This window comes from Apodemus sylvaticus, chromosome 5, assembly GCF_947179515.1.
Source record: "Apodemus sylvaticus chromosome 5, mApoSyl1.1, whole genome shotgun sequence".
Taxonomy (NCBI): domain Eukaryota; kingdom Metazoa; phylum Chordata; class Mammalia; order Rodentia; family Muridae; genus Apodemus; species Apodemus sylvaticus.
Window position 1 is genome coordinate 46,416,777 of NC_067476.1, and position 16,631 is coordinate 46,433,407.

At 37.9% G+C, this 16,631-nt stretch overlaps 1 protein-coding gene across 10 annotated transcripts in view; it reads right to left on the minus strand.

The window, feature by feature from the left end:
* Positions 1-758: 758 nt before the first annotated feature.
* LOC127685415 (sodium channel protein type 1 subunit alpha) overlaps positions 759-16,631 on the minus strand; it is a 68,648-nt gene continuing 52,775 nt past the window's right edge. For 8 of the 10 annotated variants that reach the window (XM_052182615.1, XM_052182610.1, XM_052182611.1 and 5 more), the window contains exons 21-26: positions 15,074-15,355; positions 12,858-12,911; positions 11,230-11,367; positions 6,758-6,862; positions 4,408-4,678; positions 759-2,555 (exon numbers count right to left, since the gene is read on the minus strand). In XM_052182615.1, coding sequence (XP_052038575.1) covers positions 1,378-2,555; positions 4,408-4,678; positions 6,758-6,862; positions 11,230-11,367; positions 12,858-12,911; positions 15,074-15,355 — 2,028 coding nt within the window. In that variant the 3' untranslated portion in view covers positions 759-1,377. The remainder of the gene's footprint in view (positions 2,556-4,407; positions 4,679-6,757; positions 6,863-11,229; positions 11,368-12,857; positions 12,912-15,073; positions 15,356-16,631) is intronic. The other 2 variants (XM_052182617.1, XM_052182612.1) reach the window with 1 other exon arrangement.

Below are 16,631 nucleotides of genomic sequence, written 5' to 3' on the forward strand. Positions count from 1 at the left end.
ACGTATGTACAGCCTGGCTATACATTGAATGTTATCCACTTAAAATTTAAAAATAACGCAAACATCGTTAAAGTGCTGCAAACTATTGCTTAATGACTTAAAGAAATGAGTGCTGCTGAACAGTTTCCTTGACTTAGCCACTGACCTATGGTTTCTCAGGAATGAGATTCTGAGTGCTGAGAGAAACTAGATACCGCAACATGGTAATATCGACATGCATTGACAGCATCCACACTATCTACAATGGTACGGAGTACAGTATATTGCCGGTGGACAGCTTGCACTCTACATTTCTCGTGGTACATATTTGATGCAATAAATACTGTGCTTAGGTCATTATTTGTTTGCTCAAACGTGCACCACAGAGTAAAATGACTATTTACATAAGAAATAGCATTTCATTAACACATACAGTGTCAACCTCGCTGAGAGCTGAAGGTGGCTAAACAAAGTGCAGGATAAAGCAGGAATTTACAAAGGGTTCTTTTGGTCAATTCGTCCTGCTAGGGTTGGGGGTAGGGAGTCAGAGTCATAATTTAGAGACTTTTAAGAGACAATGAACAGAAAATGTAACACGACTCCAGGCATTTGAATGAAGTTTGCACCTCCTAAGACTTGATGACCTGTCTGAACAATCTCCTTGGACTAAGGGCTAGATTTGACAAAGCCAGCTCAGCAAAGCCCATGAGCTAATGATCACCTTGATACCTCCCCTCCCCCCCACCCCGCTTCCTCTGCAGAAACACAGATGGCATAGAACTGTTGCAGAACTGTCTTTGCTTTCCTTGCGACTTTTTTCTCATGCATGATCTTAAGGTGCAGCATGCCCTCATGCAAAACCACATCGTTGGGCAGACGGGAGGACCATATGAATGCCAATACCCCTAGGTGACTGCTGCACTGGAAAAAAGAATTCCTTTACTCTGTTTCCCAACAGAAACCTTGTTTACAAAACTAGTCACATGTAACAAAGAACACATGGATTAAAAAAAAGATGAATCCAATAACAGAGTTTGTAAAAAACCTGACAAATGTGGCAGTTGAAATGCAAACGGTGGATACAGTTACTATACTAAAGTGTTTCACATTAACCCCCAAATTATAGCTCTGCACCCCTTTAGACTGGTCCCTACAGTCTGCATAGCCACTTGTCTCTTGTCTTCAGCAGTGTCAGCTGGTAGTGAGAACAGTAACCTCCTGTCAAGGTCATCTCCCCTTTACACAGTCACAGAGTTTGCCGACAAGGGGGTCACTGTCTTATTGAGGCACTGACCTTAAAGTGAATTTGTGTAAAAACAGTCAGTTTGGCAAGTCCTTTTGACTTCACAGGCTGTAAACAATTTGTCACCCAATTTATTATTTTTGTTTGTTTTTTGTTCATTTCCCTTTGGCTTTTTCATCTTTTCCTTCCTGCTCATGTTTCTCCACGATTGGCTTAGTCACCCGATCGTAGGAGGGCGGGCAAGCTGCAGTGGACATTGTCAGGTCAGTTTTCTCTGTAATAGAGTTTTCGTTTATCCTGTCAATGAGCATGTCTTCTTTTACAAGAAGATTAGCCCCACCTTTGAGTTTGTTCTTATTGTATGTGAAGGAAGCTTGTTTTACTGTTCGCTTCAAAAGGTGGCGCCTGTAAGCTCGCTGAATGATGACAGCTGACACCTCCTCCTGTTTGCGTTTTAATGTAGTAGTGATTGGCTGATAGGAGACCTTGGAGGGGTTGGAAGCCATGAACCGCTCTTCCATCTGGACTCGAAGGGCGTCCATCTCTCCACTCTCACCCAGGACCCGCTTTGTAAAAGCAAATAAGATGTCCAGGCAGTGGATGCGGTCTCCACTCACCATGGGCAGGTCCATGGCTATGAGCTGAAGTTTGTTTGGTTGTGGCAAATTGAGAGGGGGTTCAAGAGCAGCTGCAAACTGAGATAATTTTTCAAATTCCATGAACTGAGTGGCGTCAGGGTCGAACTTCTCCCAGACCTCGTAGAACATCTCAAAGTCGTCCTCACTCAGGGGCTCTGCACTTTCTTCTGTGGCAACGCTGAAGTTCTCCAGGATGACAGCGATGTACATGTTCACCACAACCAGGAAGGATATGATAATGTAGCTGACAAAAAAGAAAATCCCCACAGATGGATTTCCACAGTCCCCCTTCACTGAGCTTCCAGGGTTAACTTTATTAGGGTCACAGTCAGGGGGTTTGCTGTTGAGGATGGGGGCCAGCAGTCCATCCCAGCCTGCAGAGGTGGTGATTTGGAACAAGCAGATCATGCTGTTGCCAAAGGTCTCAAAGTTGAACATGTCATCAATCCCAACTTCCCTCTTCACGTAGGCAAAGTTGGACATGCCAAAGATGGCATAGATGAACATGACCAGGAAAAGCAGGAGGCCGATGTTGAACAGTGCAGGAAGAGACATCATGAGAGCAAAGAGCAGAGTGCGGATCCCCTTGGCGCCTTTGATCAGGCGTAGGATTCGTCCAATCCTGGCCAGGCGGATGACTCGGAACAGGGTAGGGGACACGAAATACTTCTCTATCAGCTCGGCAAGGAACATTCCTGTGGGAAAATAATTAAACTATCAATCAGTGAAGAAGCCACACACTAATCATTCATTAAAATATTTGAGTTATTAAAGTCATTTTCAGATTATTGAGACTCAATTGTGTAATCTTGGGTATGGTACACATATATCGCAACCATCTCCCAGTATCTGCAGCTGATTTGTCCCAGGATGCACTTCCCCTCCCTAGAACATAAAATTCAAGGATGGAAGACCCTTTATAGCATATGGCATCCTGTTGCCTACAACCTATAGACACCCTTTTATTGACAGTTTTGAATTATATTTAAAATGCTTGTCACATTAAACAATGAAAATACCATGTGAAAAGTTCCTATGATATACCAAAAATCCAAACCAAACCAAACAACAACAACAAAAACCAACTAAGGCTGGGTGGTGGTGGCCCACACTTTTAATCCCAGCACTCAGAAGTTAGAGGGAAGGCATACACTACCACCACCATCACAACCACCACCACCACCATCACCACCACCACCACCACCACCACCACCCCCACCAAAACCCACTCAACCAACCAAAAAACCCAAATGTCTCTAAGCACAAAGGCATCATTCTCTTTAGTCAGCCTTCTTTATCTCAGTCTCTATCTCTGTCTGTGTGTCCGTCTCTCTCTTTGATGCTATTTACATGATTATCGTAGGAATTAAAAATTACATATAACATATGGATTGGATTTTAGATGTAAGACCCATTTATTCAGAGGGGGGACTAACACAAAGATCATTCCAACTGAGTCCTATGCTTGAAAATTTGCAGTGACCTCATCTTAATCAGGAAAGAAATCCCCATACAGAGACTTCTTCACTTCTCTGAAGCATTATTTGAATCTGCAGTGAGACTAACTATCTTCATGAGGGCCCTTATCCTACATTACACAATTGTAGGATAGGACTAAGGAAGAGATGTCCCATGCTACAAGTTTCCTTCTAGAAATATGGAAACTTTCTGTATGACAGTCACAAGAAACTATTGTTAGCCTTTGTTAACACTTGGTTCTTGTCTCTTATTTGTTTTTCCCATTATCTAATATCCATGTTCTACTCTGCATGCCGGTGACCACATAACTACATCTCTAATGCAGTATCTTTCCTGACCATCAGACCAGATTTACAGGACCAGAATCATCTAGATGAGTGGATCTAAACCTTCCCAATGTTGCAATGCTTTTATACAGTTTCTCATATTGTGGTGACCATCAATCATTAAATTATTTTTGCTGCTTCTTCATAACTGTAACGTTGATATTGTTATGAATCTTAACCTATGATTTTGAATGGTCTTATGTGACCCCTGTGAAAGGGCTATTCAATACCCAAAGTGTTGCGACCTACAGATTGAGAATAATTGATCTGTATAGCATATAGAGCATTTAATTTCAACCATCCAAAATCACTTTTTATTTAGGTTTACCACATAGATCTATTTAATACCTCAATAAGGGAGATTTTACTGGTTGACAAATAAATATTTGATGCAATGGGATATAATATTTGTATGAATTAGAAGCCCAAATTTGTAAGAAAAACAAATACAAGTCCAAAACACATACCAACATATTCACTTTGGTTTTTTGGATTTGGTTTTTGGGAGACAGAATTTCTCTGTATAGCCCTAGCTGTCCTGGAACTCGCTCTCTAGACCAGGCTGGCCTCAAGCTCAGAAATCTGCCTGCCTCTGCCTCCCATAGTGCTGGGAATACAGGCATGTGCCACCACTGGCCAGCACATATTCACTTTGAATAGTGAGGTGACCTCCATTCTAAATTTGTGTTTCCAACTCCCACCTTTATCAGGAGGAATTTGACAGACTTTGCACAGATCTTACCTACAATGGAGAGGATGACCACTACAAAATCAAAAATATTCCATCCGATGGTGAAATAATAATGGCGGAGGGAGATGAGCTTGAGCACGCACTCGCCAGTGAATAGCACAATGAATACCAGGTTGATGCGTGACAAAATGCTTGTTACATAATCACTCTGGTCATCCGTTTCCACCATCATGGTGACCATGTTCAGACAGATGAGGATCATGATGCTGATGTCAAACACTTGTCTGGTTACAAAGTCGAAGACCATTCCTTGAAATTTGTTCTACAGAGAAATAAAGACACTTTCAGCAATGGGGGAGTTTCCTCGTAGACACAGCATGTACATTAAGTACTTCCTATATTCTCTACTTTCTAGTATTGTACATAGTACCTACCTATTAGGACAAATATTTGTCATAAGTGCCTTGTAGAACATTTTTATATCTAGTTAATTAAATTATTTTTTAAAGCATGTGTATTCCTGAATACATCAATCCTTGATGAAGGTTCTTTCCCTGTACATTCTGTACAGGAACAAAGTGAATTTCAACACATCAAGGTTACAGGAATGTAAGAAATGTGTATGATTTGCTATTGTCAAACTTTAGCTCATTGGCTGCAGTACTTTCCAATGATGAGTTATGCAATGTGGCTATGTATAAATGTAGTAAATATTAGTCTTTCATTTGCTTTATTTCTAGAGAATTATCAAAGGAACCTTGTGATTTCAAGGATGTATCTGAAGCATCAGACATTTACATTCCTCCTTGGCAACTAATTTGTGCCCAGCAAGTGGTCTTTGCTGATATTGTCAGACACACAATAATCAGACTAAAAAGACATTCCTTGTTATGCTATAACAAAGGGAGCACATGCCCTTTGCTACCCATCTGTGGTTCTAATCTGCAGTCAGCTGATGTTAGGCCCAGTATGCTGTTGTCTGCTTATTTCTTTGGGCCACTGAAGAATCCTAAGCATACTTTAGTACCATAACACACCCTTGCTGTAAGAAAGTAATTCTTGAACTGGGCAGTGGTGGAACATGCCTTTAATCCTAGTACTTGAGAGACAGAGGCAGGTGGATCTCTGAGTTCAAGACCAGCCTGATCTACAGTGGGAGTTCCAGCTCAGCCAAGACTCCACAGAAAAACCCTGTCTGGAAACAAGCAACCAGCTAACCAACCAAACAAATAAATTTGGCTAACAAAATAGAAACATTCACTAAGAATCTGTTCTGTAATTCATCCTTGGAAATATTTTAAGCTTAAAGATTGCTGCTATAGTCAAGGACACCTCAAGAAGACCTACAGAGTCTACTAACCTGGGACCATGGGGACTCACAGAGCCTTGGTCACCACCCCGGGGGCATGCTGGAGCTGGACCTAGGTTCTCTGTACATTTGTAGCAAATGTATAGCTTGGTCTTCATGTTGGTCCCCTAACAAGCTGTCTCAGTCTCTGCTTCCTGCCATTGGATCCCCTCCTCCTACCTGGACTGCTGGGATAGTCCTTGGTGGGAGAGAATGTGCCTAGAGTCCCAATCTAGACTAGATGTCCCAAAGGTGGGGTGGTACCAAAGGGGGATCCCCATCTCTCATGAGAAGGGGAGGGGACAACAAGGAGAGGGATTTGTTTTGAGGGTGGGACTGGAAGGAGAGGAGGGAGGCTGTGATTGGGTGTAATGTGAATAAAGAAGTAAGTTATTGAAAAAAATCATTGCCATAAAAATCACCACGATAAGGGCTCTTTTTCCTTTATAATTTGTGGATGTATCTTGGAAATATATGAATGGTTATTTATTATCACAAATTGTAGTAACTCTGACATAAGTAATTGCTGACTTTAGAGCCATATAGAAATATATTCATTACTGGAACGATCACTTCCTCTAAAATGGTCCATATTTCTACTTATTAAACAACAACTACAAATGGAGATGGTATGCCACTGAGCATCTTTGTCTACCTCTTAATCTCAGAAAGTGAATGGATGCTAGTACCACTCAATCCTTCTGTATTTCTTGACACTGCACGGCAGCTACTGTAAAGACACAACTATTGTGAGAACCATATTTGTCTATGTAGTTTGGACTCTAGGTGTATAGTTTTAAGTCATTTGAAGACAAATTCACATTTCCTGTAAATTCTTATTCTTTTGATGTTTAAAAAATACCTATTAGAAACATGGATTAAAGATACTAAAAAAGTACAAGGCTGTGTGTATGTGTGTGTGTGTGTGTATGTATGTATGTATGTGTGTGTGTGTATGCATGTGTGTGTGCTGGAAATGATAGTCAATTTTACTGAGTAACAAAACTCATTTCAGGTTGTCGCTTTATATGATTTTCATTTCATATTTCTTACTCCAGGTCGAGGGATAGGCTTTTGTGGCTTTTTAGATCCCAATTTCTTCATTGCATTATAGTATTTCTTCTGTTCTTCTGTCATAAAGATGTCTTGACCTCCAAAGTATAGAAAAGAAAAATCAAAGCTGGTTAAAATTGTGCCCATTCCTTTATAAAATTTCAATAATATAACAAAAGATTTCAAGAAATTAACATGGTTATTCCTGTGCTCTTTTGAATTTGAAAATTAAAAGTACACTGTAGTGACTATAATATTTAAATTTTAATATAATTAAAATTGGCATTATTATTACATTGAGGGGAAAAAAGCCCAGAAACGACACAATTGATGGTTCATCTTCCTCCTGGCCCACACTTCCACATGCAGTCTCGGACCGGCACCCTGTTCTCTACCCACAGTTCCTCCTGCCACATGGAGGGGCTACTCCCACACAGGACACTCAGGACACACAGGACAACCAGCTCCTTTTTCCAGTCCACACCTCCACCTGCAATTAAGGATCTATACCATACACCTCAGCCGACAGCTCTGCCTGCCTCTGGGGAGGCCTTTAGCTATCTGGGACAAGTCTCTGAGGGTTACTACTCCTAGGGACTAACAGGCCAGACAACACCAGAGAAAAATAGATGACTAATGGCAAGCTCAAGAACAACAGAATAATCAATAGAAGCCAATATAGTATGGGTACAATCAGAACTGAGGTCTCTTTCTACAGCAAGTCCTGGATATCCCAACCCACCCAAAGAGCAAGACTTGATATTAAATCTCATATTATGAAGACAATAGATGCCTTTAAAGTGGATATAAATAAAACCTTTGAAGAATACAGGAAAATAGAACCAAACAGGTAGAAACCTTTAATGAGGAAACAAATAAATCTAAAGAAATACAGAAAAATACAATCAAACAAGTGAAGGAAATGAATAAAATGGTCCCACATTTAAAAATGGATATAAAAGCAATAAAGAAAATACAAATGGAAGCAACCCTGGAGATATAAAACTTAGGAAAGAGAACAGGAACTATACACACAAGAATCACCAACAAAATATAAGAGACGGAAGAAAAAAATCTTAGAGAAAATACAATAGAAGAAATTGATACATTGGTCAAATAAAATGCCAAATGTAAAACATTTCTAACTCAAAACATCCAGAAAAAATTTGGGACACTATGAAAAGACCTAGCCTAAGAATAATAGGAAGAAGAAGGTGAAAATTCCCAGTTCAAAGGGCTAGAAAAATTTTAAGCAAAATTGTAGAAGAAAAACTCCCTAACCTAAGGAAAGGGATGACTATAGAAGCTTACGGAGCATGAAGTAGATTGGACCAGACTAGAAAATTCTCCTTCCACATATTAAAACAATAAACATACAGAAAAAGAAAGAATATTAAAAGTTGCAAGGGAAAAAGTCCAAGTAACACATAAAGGCTGACCTACTAGAATTATACCTGACTTCCCAACAGAGAGTCTAAAAACCAGAAGATCTTGGACAGATGTCTTGCAGATTCTAAGAGACAACATAGCAGCCCAGACTGCTATACCCAGCAAAACTTTAAGTCACCATAGATGGAGAAACCAAGATATTCCATGACAAAACCAAATTTAAAGAAAATCTTTCTACTAATCCACCCCTTAATGGATATTAGAAGGAAAACTCCAACACAGGAAGTGTAACTGCACCCAAGGTAACACACGAAATTAATCATCTCACAATAAAACCAAAAGAAGAGAATCACACACACACACACACACACACACACACACACACACACACACAGAACCACCACTAACACCAAAATAACAGGAATTAACAGTCATTGGTCATTGACATATATGAACATCAGTGGACTCAACTCACCAATAAAAAGACACCAACTAACAGACTAGACATGTAAACAAGATCCATTATTCTGTGGCATATAAGAAACACACCTCAGCAACAAAGAAAGACGCTACCTCAGAGTAAAGGCCTGGAAAAAGTTTTTCCAACCAAATGGATTCAAGAAACAAGCTGGACATTCTAATATTTCATAAAATAGACTTTCAACCAAATCTCTTGTCGAAAGAGATGAGGAAGGACATTGCATACTCATCAGAGGAAAAAATCCACTAGGATGACATCTCAATTCTGAACAGCTATGCCCCAGAACCATTATGAACATTGATATAAACATACTCAATAAAATTCCCCCAAACCAAATTCAAGAACACATCATAAACATCATTACCATGAAACAACATCACTATGATCATGTAGGCTTCATTCCAGTGATGCAGGGATGGCTCAATATGTAGAAATCCATCAATGTAATACTAATACTGCTCAAACTCTTCCACAAAATAGAAACAGAAGGAATACCACCTAATTAATTCTATGAGGCCACAGTTACCCCTGATACCTAAACCACAGAAAGACTCAACAAAGGAAGAAAACTTCAGACCAATTTCACTTATGAATATCTACACAAAAATACTCAATAAAATATTCACAAACCAAATAGAAGTACTCATCAAACATGTCATTCACTACAACCAAGTAGGTTTTTCATCCAGGGATATAGTTCAATATATGGCAAAAAAAAAAATCTTTCAATGCAGTCCACTATATAAACAAACTGAAAGAAAAAAATTCACATGATCATGACATGAGATGCTGAAAACCCTTCAACAAAATCCAACACTCTTTTATGTTAATCATGATAAATAAAAAAATGCATTGAACAAATACTATGAAATCATGGGGCATAAAGAAACATAATTGGCCAGGAAGCACTTAGACACATTCATAGCTATTTGCCATAAGATACACAGAATATGAAATTAAATTGTTTCCCTTTAAGAGATGTCAAATATTAGCAACTAAACAGAATGTCTGGTGGCAGTTAGACAACTGGAACAAGTTCATGTGCACATGGCTTATTCAGTTCACTGGTTACATTACTCCAAGGAGGCAAAATCTTTCACTCTAGAATTTATTCTAAGAAAAGATTTGCAGGAGAATATCACTTAAGTCACTAAAGATTAGATGGAATGAAATTGGCCAAGTTATGATAAATGAATACAAACACTTTCAAGAAACTAAGAAATATCTGTGATAAAAGTATTTAAAATTATACATTGGCAAGCATTTCAGGGATGGGGCAATGGCTTAGTACATACAGACCTTTGGTCACAAGACCTGGATTCAATCCCTGGGACTCATAGGGTGGAAGGAGGGAGGCCAGCTCCTGTAAATTGTTTATTAACTTACACACTACTGTGGCATGAATAAATAACTGTAAATTTAAAATGTATTTCAGAGATGGATCAAGTGATAAATGCTTTATGCATTGGCATGGGTATATAAGCTCAGATCCCAACCCCCATGTTTAAGTGGGCATGGCAATGTGTGCTGATAATCATGGCACTGGGGATCCAGAGATAGGGGAATCCACTAATCTCACTGGCCAGCCATCTATCTGAATGAAAGAGCTGCAGATTCAATGAGAAACCCTGTCTTAAAATTTATGGTGGGTAGTGATTGAAGAAGGTAATTAATGTCTACCACTGACTTTTACGTGCATTTACACATTCATCCTCACTTGCATACACTGACATGAATACACATACAACATAACACAATACAATATAACAAAACACACATATGCATACACACATACACACACATACATACACACACACACACACACACACACACACACACACACACACAGACTATTTCAGGGTCAGACAAGTACACAGAATACTTCAGGGTCAGACAATGAGATGTTTGCCTATAGTCCCAGCTTATTTGAGATGGATGTAGGACTACTACTGGTTTTAGGCCACATAGGGCTATATAATGAGGTTGGGCCAGCCTATATTGAAAAGTGCGACCATCTCAAAAGAAAAAACAAATGAGAAGTAGTTCAAAAGGAGAATGTTCATGGAAAGAGTTTGAGCAACAAAGATGAAATATTGATCATGGTAACTACGGAGTGATTATATTTGTTTGCATGCTTTCTTTAGTGTACATATGCAATTGAAATAATGAAACATGACTTATAAATGATAAGAAACAAAACAAAAAATTCCTTAATTAGAACTGGAAATGGTTGCGATTAGTTAGATAACTAGAAGAAAGAAGTACAAATGGAAAAGAGGACAAAAAAGTGTACACCTTGAACCTTATTTTAACTGATGGCTCTTTAATGACAGTATAGAGTCACATGTGATATTTTAGTACAGACATATGTCAGTGTTCTCTGATCAAACTCAACCTCTCCTTCTCCCCTTCACGTGCTTTTCTAGCCTCTAGTGATCTTCTAGTTGCAAATACCTTATAAGGGCAAGTGAGGAATTACACGGATAAAACACAGGAAAAGGGTCATAAGCTACTTGTTTTCTGAATTCAAGATCTCATCTTGAATTCCAACTCAAGTTGAATGTTTCCTTGTGTTAGGAAAAATTTTTTTAAAAATACTTATCTTCTTCTTTTGCTGGTTGAAGTTGTCGATGATGACACCGATGAAGAGGTTCAGGGTGAAGAAGGACCCAAAGATGATGAAGATGACGAAGTACAGATACATGTACAGGCTCTCCTCATACTTAGGCTGCAGCTCAACCTGCCGATGGAGGGCGTTGGTTAACTGATAACGCAGGTTTAAATGCTGGAAACACACTGGTGTTTTTTCACAAGAGTAGAACACCGTATTCTTAGAAATAATTATTTTATACCCGCATCGACAGCCTCAAAAAAAAAAAAAAAAACCTCCAACCCCTCCCACCCAAAACAAAAAACAAATTAGGCACCAAAAACGTTTTGTGGACAAAGTCATGTAATTTGGCATTCTAGAATTAATTGCATAATTTTAAGTAGTATAACTGATATTTTGTTATTTGGACAATAGACTTTAAATTTGGAAAGTCTTAAGTTAATTGATTTTTTCAGTAATTTGAAAATACTAGTGTCTGTGCAATCCCAGAATTTGGAAGCTGAGGCTGGAGACTTGTTGAGTACTGGTCTAGCCTGGGCCACAATGTAACATCCTGTCTTCAGAACAACCAAAGAAACTGTTGGTGAAAACAAATTAGTTCTTATAACTATAGAAAGAACACTTTTATCATCAAGATTAATTTGAGTATGAACCTATATAGCAAATTAAAGAACTGAATTATTCATTTGGATGCTGGCATCTTGCCCTACCACTAACATAGTCCTTAAATTTTTTAGATTGAATAACATGCGCAATGATCTATTTTATAAAATCCTCCATTGATAATTGACTCTCAAACTTGTGGTTATAAAAATAGACACAGGGTTGTCTCTTACTGCACAACAAAGGAGTCAAGATTTAGTATACATAGGTAACTACTACAGTCTTCTCTTTTTAAAGACCATAGAACTAAAGTGAACTCAACATGTAAGGCCAACTCTGTGCAACAAGGTGAGATGACACAATTCCAGACGTGATCAAGAAGTTTGTGGGGGGAATAGGAGGATCTCAAGCTTATCACTGACTCCTTAATAAGCTAGGTCTGGGTTGCAAAAGAAAACCGAAACAAGAGCAGGAAAAAAATAACAGGAACGAAGAAAACACAGACTTTAAAGTTTTGGAGCTCAATCTTAGAGAAAGCCTGTGATTTTAGAGTACATCTGAAAGCTAGAAAAAGTATGGAATCAAATAAAGGAGAAGTGATAACAGCATTGGTACAAGCTCCAGTGAATGTATGAATGCTGTTCTTATAAAGCATAACTTGGAAAAGGCTATGACATGTCTAAGATGTCTAGGCCAGCATCTTTAGCCTTTCAGCTATTGATGGCAGTCATATACTTTTCTATGTGCTCTTGTATAACAAATAGAAACACTTAGGAGAATATCTGTTGCTTTTAAAATAAATGAGTTGAGGTTTTTTCTTTTTTTGACTTCTGTTTCTTTGCTGAACTCAGTACAATATCTCTCTCATCAGCACTGCTGTGTTAAATACAAACTCAACATACTTTCTTCCAATTCTTTAATTAACTAAAATAGAGTTAGTTTGCTTTCTAATTTGTAAGATAATTTAAGCACCAAATCAATATTTCCAGAAGACACTGGGTATAAAGAATACTTACATTTCTGGAATCAACTGCTGCATACATGATATCCATCCAACCCTTAAACGTGGCCTGTTGGAAAGGACATGCATGTCTTACTTCAGGTTAAATTTCAAAACTGATACTTACTAAATATTCTTACTGTACATGTTTAAAAATATTTTAAAGTCATTTAATAACAAAATTTCTTTGGATTTTGAAAAAAAAGAGAAAAATCCAACAGAATGGCAATCTGATAAATCTTCCTATTTTATAAACAGCTCTAAAGTAATTTTCAAGCTTAACATGCTATTGTAATTTGGAAGAAAGTGCTAGAAATATAAGTGGACTTGGCAATGTTTACAGCAAGGATGAATTCGATCTGGGATAGTCTGCAGAAATCTTGTCTTCTGGGAGATCAAATTGATAGTATTTAAGGTTTTTCTTTATGCTTACAGTCTATGGTTCATATGAACATAAATAAAAAAACCCTGAAGCTATCCAAATTTTTTCAGAAATAACACTATATTCATTTTCTGTGGGGTAATCCCCGGAAGAGAATGCATTAATATAAATAATAAAATAATGTTGCAAAATAGGACTGACACTTTCACATTGAACAGGAATTCCTCCTCTCATCTCTTATAGGCATTTATCATGTGTCTTAGAACACACGTTTGAGGCTACAGGACCTGAAATGCATATTCCTTAGTCAAACAGGCAACCTCGTATGATTTTTGTGATGTATCTTTGCTACTCTTAGATAATGTGGGACTGTGCCCAGAGACTAATGTATAGGAGTCAGTAAAGAGACCTTTTCATATCAAGGAGAGAGATGGGTGCTGTATCAGTGGTCAGTGGCTTAGGGCAATTATAGAACTCATCCATCACATACTTCCTGCCGGTATAAAAAAGTGATTTGAATGATTTCTATGAAATTACTAACCAACAGAGAGGGGGGCAGTATAGTCAAATGTGAAATAGCACTTGAGGATTTTTTACTTGGTTGCAGAACATGTTTTAGAGCTCTGTGCAGAAAGCTCCTTCTTCATTTTCTGAATCACTTAGCATTTCACAGGATCATTGAAAATGTCTGATTTTTCTTTCATTGGTTTTATGAACAGAATGATGTTTTAGAAGCGCTTATGCCGCCATGATCAGTACAGGTTAGGATGAATGGAAAGGGAAAGGTGGTGGGTCTAGTGTAATACTTAAGAAATCATACTTGATACATTTAAAAAATCATTATATTAAGCTATAAAGATTCAGAGTTGGCTGCAGGGTCTAAGAGACAGAGATTTCAAGAAAAAAATGAGAGGAAGTTATAAAATAATCATAATAAGGATGTGCTTGATGCTGTAGGGATGCTGGGAAGAGCCTTGGCTTATTTGTTCGGTCCAGCTGAGTAACTGAAACCTTCTCTGGTAAATAAAGTAAATTTCTGCTCTGACTGCCCTAAAGAAGTAAAGGGGGACAAGTGACATAGCTTTTTATTTATTTATTCATTTTAAGAATCCCAGATAGAGCAGTATTTATTAAAGGAATAACCTAGCCTTTGTGTACACGCACTGCTTTGTTGCAGATAGACATGTCATTGGATAAATGTGTTTGAGGAATCACATCTTTAGTTTTTTTTTAAATAAGCTATAAATAATTTTGAGGATCTAAGGATGCTTAGGGTAAAGCCGAGCTCACTACCAGTCACAAGAGCTGCTCTGGTAAGAGACTAGAGTCGCCTGCGTTCGACTCCTGTGCTCTGTTGTTCCCATTCCACCATGAGAATAAAATCTTCACACCCAGCCATCTTTTCCGAGTCTCCAATTTATAATGAGGTAACTAAGCATCAGTAAATTCCTACAAATCGGTTACCATTCAGGTGTGTGTGTGTGTGTGTGTGTGTTTGAGCTCATGTATCAAAGAAGTACACTCTGCAAGAAAACAAGCATTTCAATTGCAATAGAAAACAAAATACCAGTGACCTTATTTAGTTAATAACAAACTTTTTTATAAGTGACAGGAACCTGAAAAGGGGCGGGGGGCGGGGAATAAGACCTTCGGAACAAATGGAAATACCTGACCTCTCTTGACTATGTAAATGTTTCTACTTATCTGGATTCACAAATTTGTACTAACAGATAATGCTGAAATGCTGAGAAAATAATATGAAGTTTCTTCTTAACTAAATAATAGCTGCAATCATCACTTTGTTATTATTCTGAGCAATAAAATTTTCAGAGAAAATAGTGTTCACTTACAACTTGAAGCAAAGAAAGATACCCAAATCCTACATTATCAAAGTTTACTTTCACATTTTTCCACCGGGCGGTCTCATTTCTTTCTATTAGTTTTAGGCAATCAGAATGATTATTGACTTCGCTGATCTCAAACATGTCACCAGTGGTGGTGTTAACACAGTGGTAGAATTTGCCAGCAAACAAATTTACGCCCATGATGCTGAAAATTAGCCAGAATATAAGGCAAACCAGAAGCACATTCATGATGGATGGAATTGCTCCTAACAGGGCATTCACAACCACCTAATACACAAATGGAGAGAAAGAAAAGTCAGAATCCTTTTGATTGATTTAAAGCGAAAAGACATTCCCCTAGGAATCTTTGATTTATTTTCTATCAAGACTACTTATCCTATCTGTGTAAGAGCAAAGCAAAAATAATCTTAAAATAAAACTCATTCTTTCTTAAACATTATGCTTAGGAAAAGAAATATAGGCAATATGCAAAGAAATGGAGAAAAGAAATAAATTCAATATAAAAAGGAGCTAAAGAAAAAGCAAAATGGGAGGAGTTAGCTACTGGATGAAGACACGTGTAGTTTATTAGAAAAAAAAAAAGAGGAGAGAGAAGTAGGAATTCCTAGGCAGGAGAATAACTCATTAAAAAAAATTTTCAAAGAACATAACTAAAACATTTGGGCATGAATTGATTGGACCGATATACTTTAAATATAAATTAAAATCCAGATGTATAAATATAAAACTATTTTAAACACCTAATATATTTTTGGCCTTAATTATCCATGCATTGCTAGAACTAATAATAGTTTTTGCATAAGAAGCAAGACAATTTAGCATCATGTATTTCAGTAGATCATCACATCGTTTATTTCAAGCTCCAGTCATGTCAGTTGTTTCATTTACTGAGTTTAATCCAATAAACTTATCTTAAATGAAACACTAGAGAGATCATTTTCTCAGGAAAATAGGAAAAGGAGGGATGTCAAACGTACTTATCAGCTCTGACGTGATTGTGTAAAGTCCTGTGCTTAGATTTATTTTCTCCAATTTTTATGGAAAAGATATTTACCTCCCTCCCTTCCTTAATTCAGGACTACAGATTAAAAATGGGAATTTTTAATATTTGACCCACTGTAGTCCTGACTTCCTTCTCTATAGCTCGCCATTGAGCTGCACATAGGAGCTAAGAGGGAGATAAAGGCTGGCCCTCATGTGCTCTTAATTGGCAGATGTATCTCAGACTTGAACACAGAAGTCTGAGATTAACTCCACTCATGTGCAAACACCTGCTGCTTTTGTCAGTTTGATTCAGAATAGCATCTCTTTGATTTTGATGATAGTATAATCATAGAATAAAGCTTTTGCCTGTCTGACAGAAGTATAAGAACCATTTCCTTGTACTTCTGAGCCCTGGCTGAATGCTGTAAGAAATGATATCCACTGGGTGATGCAGAATAGTGGGTTAGTGGCCAAGGGAAATGAAAGCAGTAATAGGAAAGATGAGGAATGAACTTGGAAAAGTCCTCTCCTCTCCACTATGTGGGGTCAGTTCTGGGGA